General features: G+C 45.8%; 2 protein-coding genes across 2 annotated transcripts; both read left to right on the plus strand.

The window, feature by feature from the left end:
- Positions 1-2,092: 2,092 nt before the first annotated feature.
- Positions 2,093-3,142, plus strand: LOC308150772 (kelch domain-containing protein 10-like; the record flags this gene model as incomplete). The annotated part of the gene is made up of 1 exon (XM_080523569.1): positions 2,093-3,142. One exon carries the CDS (start codon positions 2,093-2,095, stop codon positions 3,140-3,142), a length of 1,050 nt encoding a protein of 349 aa, XP_080379695.1.
- Positions 3,143-7,014: 3,872 nt separating this feature from the next.
- Positions 7,015-8,079, plus strand: LOC308150773 (kelch domain-containing protein 10-like; the record flags this gene model as incomplete). Its single annotated transcript, XM_080523570.1, has 1 exon — positions 7,015-8,079. One exon carries the CDS (start codon positions 7,015-7,017, stop codon positions 8,077-8,079), a length of 1,065 nt encoding a protein of 354 aa, XP_080379696.1.
- Positions 8,080-10,383: the final 2,304 nt, after the last annotated feature.

The raw sequence follows: 10,383 nt of genomic DNA on the forward strand, positions 1-10,383 counted from the left end.
TCTGACTATTAATCAGCCATTTCACCCCTGTGAGTATTTTTTTTAAAAATATATTTGCACTCGATCAAATTTCAGGACCCTCCTTTCATGACTTTTCCTAGATATGTGCGTTCTACCACCCCAGTATCCTTACATTTTCAAAATCACATCAGGATAAGCTAGTATAAAGCTATTTTGCAGTTTTTCTGTGTAGGAAGCAGGCTAATTTACAGGCGGCCAACTAGTGGTCGTTGTGTGTAAATAGCAGCTTAGCATTGTAAAGAGGGGGTTCTTTTAGTAGGTAAAAAAGGCACGGCTGTTCTAGTGTTAAAGAAAGACCAAGAGGACAAACAGGCTGGGGCGGCTGTGGCTCAGGAGGTAGAGCTGGCCTGGTCTAATGATCGCAAGGTATGTGGTTCGGCGGTTCGATCCCCGGCTGGCCATGTGTCGAAGTGTCCTTGATATTATCCTATATAATAACTATTATATACTAACTATTAAAGAAAAACCAAGAGGATAAACATGGAGTCAAGAGAAGATGTTTTTATATATATATATATATATATATATATAATAATGCCTTCACAATGTAAAACACTTTTTCAAATACGCAAGTCTGTATAACTGTTTCATACGCATATACACATTCTTATACATTTGTGCCCACACAATTATATACAGTATGATATAACGTTTTGCACCTTTTGAGCTCAAGTTCATTTACAGCTTATAACAAAAAATATATATTATATACATTTTCAGAACATTTCAAGTATTATCATATACAGTATGTTTTTAAGGATGTTTACACGTTTTTTTGTCGAGACTTAAATGGCTGCAGTACTGTATGTAAGAAGTGTACAAAACTGCATATCATATTATCGTGATTATTGACAGTGTTGATAAAGAGACTCCAGATATAGACTGTATTCTGATGGAAGGTTCCAGGCTATACTGGGGTGTTTACAGGGGTGTTATAACCCCCCCCCCCCACCTGCTGGTTTAGATGGTCTCTGCCCCCCACCTCCCCCCCATCCCTCTTCTGGTCAGTGGTTGCTTCCCTGTGTTTGGTGCGGGAGGAAGGGGATGGGGTGGGGTGGGGGTGGGGTTGGGTTTTCAAAGTCTGCATTGTTCTGGCCAGTTATGAGCTGGACCCAATCCGACCTTAAACTTGGCCCCGCCCCCCATGGTCACTGTAGGGCTAGGGCTGTAGGACCGCCTCCTCCTTTGCCCCTCTTCCCCATAAGTCTTTCCCGCTGTCAGTCAACTGTCTCTCGTCCACGTCATTGGTCGACATGGACAACAGTCATCTGGGAGGCGGGCGGGCAGCCAAGGCGTACAGAAGACCTGCGGGGTCTGCTTCCTGTCTGTCTCTCGGCCGTCAGCTCCAGGGAGTTGAGCTTCTCGCTGAAGTCGAACATGATCCCCAGCAGGCCGCCCATGCCTGAACATGAACATGAACACAACTGCATGAACACAACACTAAATTACGTGATAGACTCATATTTTAAACTTATTCAAAGGCGTAATATCGCTACTAATATTGAAGTCTCAACAAAGCGACGAATGATGACAGTTTAGCATCAAATGAAATACTTTTTACATTAAACTATACATGAACATAAAATAGGAATAATACAATAGGAATCTAAACAAACGAATCACTTTAAAGTGCTCTATCCTATTGGAAATTCCACTATTTGAATTTAAACTATTGCTCCCAGCATACTTTGCGATAATCATACCGCTGGAGCGAAGTGAGATTACTCCTAGGCGGTGATCTGGAATCAGTTTACACCACTGTGGTTGGTCTGATCACTAACAACGATGAGACAGGGAATGAAATGAAATAAAATAAATAAATAAATAAATAAATAATAAATAAAATAAAATAACCTCTCCTTCAACATCAGCAAAACGCTGACCGTGGACTTCAGGAAGAAGCGGGGGGGGGGCGCGCTCTCTGATTGGTCCGTAGATGCACAGCCCGGATGTGCATTTTTCGAATGTTTTCGAGTGTTCATATTCATGTATTAGTCGGATTCTGTCTAGTTTTTATGTAACGTTTTTTTTCTTCGGTTGACTTGGATCTGGGGAAACGATAGAGGACCAGATGGATATATTCGAGAAGCTGTCAGACCCTTTTCTCCGAGTAGCAGGTGCGCGGAGCGGCCACCGCTGGGTGGCAGACAACACCAACCTGTACGTGTTCGGACTCGGAGGGTACAACCCCGACTACGACTTCAGGGAGATGTGGAAGTACCACTTCGCCACGAGCACCTGGCAACAGATCCGCACAGAGGGCTACATGCCTGGCCTGGCCTCCATGGCAGCCGTTCTGCACGGCAACAACCGGTTAGTATTAGGAGGGTACGACGTCCACGGGAACGACGTCCACGTGTTCAACGTCAAGTACAAGCGGTGGTCGCGGCTCAACTGCCGAGGTATGAAGCCCAATGGCATATACGGAGAGGCCATGACCATCATTAACGGCTTCCTGTATGTGTTTGGAGGAACCACAGGGTACAACTACAGCACAGACCTGCACAGGCTGGACCTGACCACCAGGGAGTGGATCCACCTCAAGCCCAACAACCCCCTGCCGGGGGAACGGTACAGGGATGAGATGGCACACGACGGACAGAGGATCTACATCCTGGGAGGGTGGGCCGGCTCGACGTACTACCCTCTGGACAAGATTGACGCCTACAATCTGGAGACCAACTCGTGGGAAGAGATCGCCACCAAGCCTCATGATGCAATAGGGTACCCGGCTACTAGGAGAGGTCACAGCTGTGTGCAGATGAGAAACGACGTGTTCCTGTGCGGCGGGTACAACAGGGAGCTGATCCTGGCGGACCTGTGGAAGATTAACCTGCAGACGTTCCAGTGGACCAAACTGCCGGCGGTGATGCCGGAGCCCGCCTACCTCCACTGTGCTGCCGTCACCCCGGCTGGCTGCATGTACATCCACGGTGGCGTGGTGAACATCCACGAGAGAAATCGGACTGGCTCCCTGTTTAAGATCTGGCTGGCCGTGCCCAGCCTGCTGGAGCTGTGCTGGGAGCGGCTGCTGAAGGCCTCCCCCCACCTGGCCCAGCTCTCCACCGTGCAGCTGCTCAACCTCGGCCTCACACAGGAACTCATAGAGCGCTTGAAATAGGGGAAATGGGGGGGGGGGGGGGAATCTTTCACCTTTTCAGAATCTACGACGACGGCACTCTCACTCGTTTTATTGGCCTTCATGACCTTATTAAGAATGACATTTCTGAGGAAAGGTGCATGTTTATTTATTTGAAGTAGTAAATGCTACATTTGTATGTGTTGTCATGAGACATCGTGTGTGTGCATTTCTCTCCTAGACGTTATTTTTTTCCAGTAGGTACAGACGAGGTCGACAGGAATCAATCTGGCATGTTTTATGATTGTTCAAAGCAGGGGGGGAGGCAGTCGGATCACCCTCATGCCAATCTTGATTCAGGTCATTAGCGGTTTATCTTTTATCGTTCAAAAAACGTTCGGGTTGAAATGTCAGAAGTTTTAATTGTATGTTAGCTTATCGGTGTGGAGAGCAGACACATGCTAGTTATGATCTTTAAAAAGCACTTCAGTTGAATATAATTCTGCATCACACTCCTCATGTCCACGTTACACTAATAAACTTTGTTAGACGTACACAGTGGTGTAGTCTAGTTTTTTCTAGTGGGTATACTGTGATTTTTCCCTCCCAGCTTCATGCTCATCCGTCCCGTAGCGACACCCCATAAGCACCACCATACTCACTTATGCATACAGTATGCATCTACACATATATGAGAGCATTCTGAACGACTGGTTATGTGTTTACAAACATTTCAATTTATTATAAACAAAACAAGACTTTAACAACCAATGGCATTTACAGCAGGGGGGTGGACTGATTTTCTACTGTTTAGTGTTAATCACCATCACTATGTACTCTCAGCTTAAATGCAAGAAAGAAAGAACTGTTACAAGAACTGCCACAAGAACTGCTACAAGAACTGCCACAAGAACTGCTACAAGAACTGCTACAAGAACTGCTACAAGAACTGCTACAAGAACTGCTACAAGAACTGCTACAAGTCAAACGCTTCAAATAAGAAAAAAACTAACAGCCTGGTAGTCTACAAAGCTTTCCAAATATGCTTGTACTCGGCCATCTGAGGTTTGCATTGCCTCCTTGCTTGTGTGGCAGAACGATGGCTTCTCAACCATGTTGTGATGTACTTCCTTGGCTCAAAAAGTATTACAGGGGGCCCATTGATGCTGATCATCATCAAATGACTGCTAGCAAGTGGATGTGTTATTATTATCTCTGCTTTATGGTGTCCCCACCCTACAGGCCAAGGATGAGAGGGCAACTCAAACTAACAATGGATCACTGATTAACCCTAGCCTGCATTCCCTATAGACCTTATCTATGGAAGGTACTAGGTAGTACACTTCATCGTCCATAGTTGGTAGTTTCAGTGGGTTTTTTAGACGCTAGTAGATAGTGTTATTGTGAGCATCAGTGGCAGAGCTGTCATACGAGGCTCATGTGTAGTGATTGGTGAATAGGGTGAATAAGGTGATTTGTGATTGGATCACAGTCTGTAACCTTGGTTGTCATTGGTCAGGATGGACCTATATTTCCACCTCATTCTGACCCAACCAACCCCCCTGTGTTGTGGCCCAGCACAACCTAGCAGGGGAGGCTGGCGGAGGTAGAAACCGGAGGATGTGTTTGATACCGTTCCTCATTCCGTTCCGTGCATTACAATAAGCCCGTCCTCCGATGTTCCACCTCCACCAGCCTCCGCTGCAACCTACTGTGGCTAACTGACTACCATAGGCCACAACCTTCTGGTCTCAGACCTGTCGATGCTTCAGAGAGCCCTGTTGTCTATCATTGTTCAAGGGGTCGGTTTAAGTTACATACAGATCTGGGATCAGGCTTAACAGGCTAACTGGATGGGCGAGCGGACATCTGCTATGTGCCCACGCTTAGACAGTAGTCTGATGTTGCACTCTGACTATTAATCAGCCATTTGACCCCTGTGAGTATTTTTTTTAAAAATATATTTGCACTCGATCAAATTTCAGGACCCTCCTTTCATGACTTTTCCTAGATATGTGCGTTCTACCACCCCAGTATCCTTACATTTTCAAAATCACATCAGGATAAGCTAGTATAAAGCTATTTTGCAGTTTTTCTGTGTAGGAAGCAGGCTAATTTACAGGCGGCCAACTAGTGGTCGTTGTGTGTAAATAGCAGCTTAGCATTGTAAAGAGGGGGTTCTTTTAGTAGGTAAAAAAGGCACGGCTGTTCTAGTGTTAAAGAAAGACCAAGAGGACAAACAGGCTGGGGCGGCTGTGGCTCAGGAGGTAGAGCTGGCCTGGTCTAATGATCGCAAGGTATGTGGTTCGGCGGTTCGATCCCCGGCTGGCCATGTGTCGAAGTGTCCTTGATATTATCCTATATAATAACTATTATATACTAACTATTAAAGAAAAACCAAGAGGATAAACATGGAGTCAAGAGAAGATGTTTTTTATATATATATATATATATATATATATAATAATGCCTTCACAATGTAAAACACTTTTTCAAATACGCAAGTCTGTATAACTGTTTCATACGCATATACACATTCTTATACATTTGTGCCCACACAATTATATACAGTATGATATAACGTTTTGCACCTTTTGAGCTCAAGTTCATTTACAGCTTATAAGAAAAAATATATATTATATACATTTTCAGAACATTTCAAGTATTATCATATACAGTATGTTTTTAAGGATGTTTACACGTTTTTTTGTCGAGACTTAAATGGCTGCAGTACTGTATGTAAGAAGTGTACAAAACTGCATATCATATTATCGTGATTATTGACAGTGTTGATAAAGAGACTCCAGATATAGACTGTATTCTGATGGAAGGTTCCAGGCTATACTGGGGTGTTTACAGGGGTGTTATAAACCCCCCCCCCCCACCTGCTGGTTTAGATGGTCTCTGCCCCCCACCTCCCCCCCATCCCTCTTCTGGTCAGTGGTTGCTTCCCTGTGTTTGGTGCGGGAGGAAGGGGATGGGGTGGGGTGGGGGTGGGGTTGGGTTTTCAAAGTCTGCATTGTTCTGGCCAGTTATGAGCTGGACCCAATCCGACCTTAAACTTGGCCCCGCCCCCCATGGTCACTGTAGGGCTAGGGCTGTAGGACCGCCTCCTCCTTTGCCCCTCTTCCCCATAAGTCTTTCCCGCTGTCAGTCAACTGTCTCTCGTCCACGTCATTGGTCGACATGGACAACAGTCATCTGGGAGGCGGGCGGGCAGCCAAGGCGTACAGAAGACCTGCGGGGTCTGCTTCCTGTCTGTCTGTCGCCCCACCCCTCCCCCCCCGCCGCCCATGCCTGAACATGAACATGAACACAACTGCATGAACACAACACTAAATTACGTGATAGACTCATATTTTAAACGTATTCAAAGGCGTAATATCGCTACTAATATTGAAGTCTCAACAAAGCGACGAATGATGACAGTTTAGCATCAAATGAAATACTTTTTACATTAAACTATACATGAACATAAAATAGGAATAATACAATAGGAATCTAAACAAACGAATCACTTTAAAGTGCTCTATCCTATTGGAAATTCCACTATTTGAATTTAAACTATTGCTCCCAGCATACTTTGCGATAATCATACCGCTGGAGCGAAGTGAGATTACTCCTAGGCGGTGATCTGGAATCAGTTTACACCACTGTGGTTGGTCTGATCACTAACAACGATGAGACAGGGAATGAAATAAAATAAAATAAATGAATAAATAATAAATAAAATAAAATAACCTCTCCTTCAACATCAGCAAAACGCTGACCGTGGACTTCAGGAAGAAGCGCGGGGGGGGGGGGGGGGCGCGGGCGCGCTCTCTGATTGGTCCGTAGATGCACAGCCCGGATGTGCATTTTTCGAATGTTTTCGAGTGTTCATATTCATGGTTTGACTTGGATCTGGGGAAACGATGGAGGACCAGATGAATATATTCGAGAAGCTGTCAGACCCTTTTCTCCGAGTAGCAGGTGCGCGGAGCGGCCACCGCTGGGTGGCAGACAACACCAACCTGTACGTGTTCGGACTCGGAGGGTACCACCCCGACTACGACGAGTTCAGGGAGATGTGGAAGTACCACTTCGCCACGAGCACCTGGCAACAGATCCGCACAGAGGGCTACATGCCAGGCCTGGCCTCCATGGCAGCCGTTCTGCACGGCAACAACCGGTTAGTATTAGGAGGGTACGACGTCCACGGGAACGACGTCCACGTGTTCAACGTCAAGTACAAGCGGTGGTCGCGGCTCAACTGCCGAGGGAAGAAGCCCAACAGAATATACGGACAGCCCATGACCATCATTAACGGCTTCCTGTATGTGTTTGGAGGAACCCATGGGTACAACTACAGCACAGACCTGCACAGGCTGGACCTGACCACCAGGGAGTGGATCCACCTCAAGACCAACAACCCCCTGCCGGGGGAACGGTACAGGGATGAGATGGCACACGACGGACAGAGGATCTACATCCTGGGAGGGTGGGCCGGCTCGACGTACTACCCTCTGGACAAGATTGACGCCTACAATCTGGAGACCAACTCGTGGGAAGAGATCGCCACCAAGCCTCATGATGCAATAGGGTACCCGGCTACTAGGAGAGCTCACAGCTGTGTGCAGATGAGAAACGACGTGTTCCTGTGCGGCGGGTACAACGGGGAGCTGATCCTGGCGGACCTGTGGAAGATTAACCTGCAGACGTTCCAGTGGACCAAACTGCCGGCGGTGATGCCGGAGCCCGCCTACCTCCACTGTGCTGCCGTCACCCCGGCTGGCTGCATGTACATCCACGGTGGCGTGGTGAACATCCAAGAGAGAAATCGGACTGGCTCCCTGTTTAAGATCTGGCTGGCCGTGCCCAGCCTGCTGGAGCTGTGCTGGGAGCGGCTGCTGAAGGCCTCCCCCCACCTGGCCAACCTCTCCACCGTGCAGCTGCTCAACCTCGGCCTCACACAGGAACTCATAGAGCGCTTGAAATAGGGGAAATGGGGGGGGGGGCATGTTTTATGATTGTTCAAAGCAGGGGGGGAGGCAGTTGGATCACCCTCATGCCAATCTTGATTCAGGTTAGCGGTTTATCTTTTATCGTTCAAAAAACGTTCGGGTTGAAATGTCAGAGGTTTTAATTGTATGTTAGCTTATCGGTGTGGAGAGCAGACACATGCTAGTTATGATCTTTAAAAAGCACTTCAGTTGAATATAATTCTGCATCACACTCCTCATGTCCACGTTACACTAATAAACTTTGTTAGACGTACACAGTGGTGTAGTCTAGTTTTTTCTAGTGGGTATACTGTGATTTTCCCCTCCCAGCTTCATGCTCATCCGTCCCGTAGCGACACCCCATAAGCACCACCATACTCACTTATGCATACAGTATGCATCTACACATATATGAGAGCATTCTGAACGACTGGTTATGTGTTTACAAACATTTCAATTTATTATAAACAAAACAAGACTTTAACAACCAATGGCATTTACAGCAGGGGGGTGGACTGATTTTCTACTGTTTAGTGTTAATCACCATCACTATGTACTCTCAGCTTAAATGCAAGAAAGAAAGAACTGTTACAAGAACTGCCACAAGAACTGCTACAAGAACTGCCACAAGAACTGCTACAAGAACTGTTACAAGAACTGCTACAAGAACTGCTACAAGAACTGCTACAAGAACTGCTACAAGAACTGCTACAAGAACTGCTACAAGTCAAACGCTTCAAATAAGAAAAAAACAAACAGCCTGGTAGTCTACAAAGCTTTCCAAATATGCTTGTACTCGGCCATCTGAGGTTTGCATTGCCTCCTTGCTTGTGTGGCAGAACGATGGCTTCTCAATTCAATTCAATTCAATTCAATTCAATTCAATGATACTTTATTTATCCCCGTGGGGAAATTCATTCTGCCACGCCACTCCACTAAAAACAACACATAACAACACAACATAAAGGACAGACAACAACACTGGGCCAGCCATATACGGTATATAAAAAACAGCGAGATCACGATAAAAAAGTGGATAAAAGAGATGGCTATAGTTATTATATTAAAATACTAAAATACAAAAAAGTGATGATGATGATTAAAATAAATAATAAATACAAATTCAGGAGCCTTGACCCCGACTGCTGCTTTAGTTGCCATTGAACAGTCTTAGTGCAGCCGGGATAAATGATTTTTTTATATCGCTCCGTCCGGGAGCGTATCGTAATGAACCGCCCTCTGCGGCGGCTGCTGGTTTGCCCTGCGAGGACATGATGGAGGGGGTGGTTGGGGTTGTCCCTGATGGACAGCAGCTTACTCTTAGTCCTTCTCTCCACCACCGTCCCCAGAGAGTCCAGGCTCCTTCCCACCACTGAACCCGCCTTTTTTACGAGCTTGTCCAGCCGTCCGGTATCCCTCTTGGTGATGTTTCCCCCCAGCAGACTGCAGCGTAGAAGAGAATGCTGGCCATGACAGACTGGTAAAACATGGCCAGCATCTCTCCACACACTTCAAAAGACCATATTGTGATGTACTTCCTTGGCTCAAAAAGTATTACAGGGGGCCCATTGATGCTGATCATCATCAAATGACTGCTAGTGGATGTGTTATTATTATCTCTGCTTTATGGTGTCCCCACCCTACAGGCCAAGGATGAGAGGGCAACTCAAACTAACAATTGATTGATTGATTGAAAACTTTATTAGAAGATTTGCAGAAGTAGGTACATGAAAGTACATATTACATACATGGTCAACTAACAGGATAAAAACCCAAGAAAGCCACTGGCTTATTTCAATTGGGGTCCTTGATTCTCAATTCATCGTTACATGTAAGACAGACAAAAAAAATTGTACTATCTACAAGATAATACAGACAAATAACTATTACTATCTACAAGATAAACATACATCCATCAATGGAAGAACAATACAACAAAACATAAGGTATGTACAGCGGGTAGGACAGGTGGGGACATACACCACAGGTGGGGGCGGGGGACAAAACACAAAGTATGTACAGTGGGGAGTTCGGGTCTTTTAATCAGATTTTTGATTTAGAGGGTCCAGTTACGGATTGCAGCCTCCTGTAAATGTTTTTTGAGAGTGGTTTTGAAGGTGGGCAGTGTTTTGCACTCCTTTAAGATTATAGGAAGGGCGTTCCACATTTTTACTGCATAGTTTGCGAACGAGTTTAACCCCTTGTTTGTGGTGCAACGCGGTTGAACGTGGTTCGTGGAGCTTCCTCTGGTATTGTATGTGTGGACGTTGTTCACTTTTTGGAAGTATGTTGACAGGTACT

The sequence above is a fragment of the Nansenia antarctica genome, assembly GCF_963989245.1.
Source record: "Nansenia antarctica genome assembly, chromosome: 2".
Lineage (NCBI taxonomy): Eukaryota > Metazoa > Chordata > Actinopteri > Argentiniformes > Microstomatidae > Nansenia > Nansenia antarctica.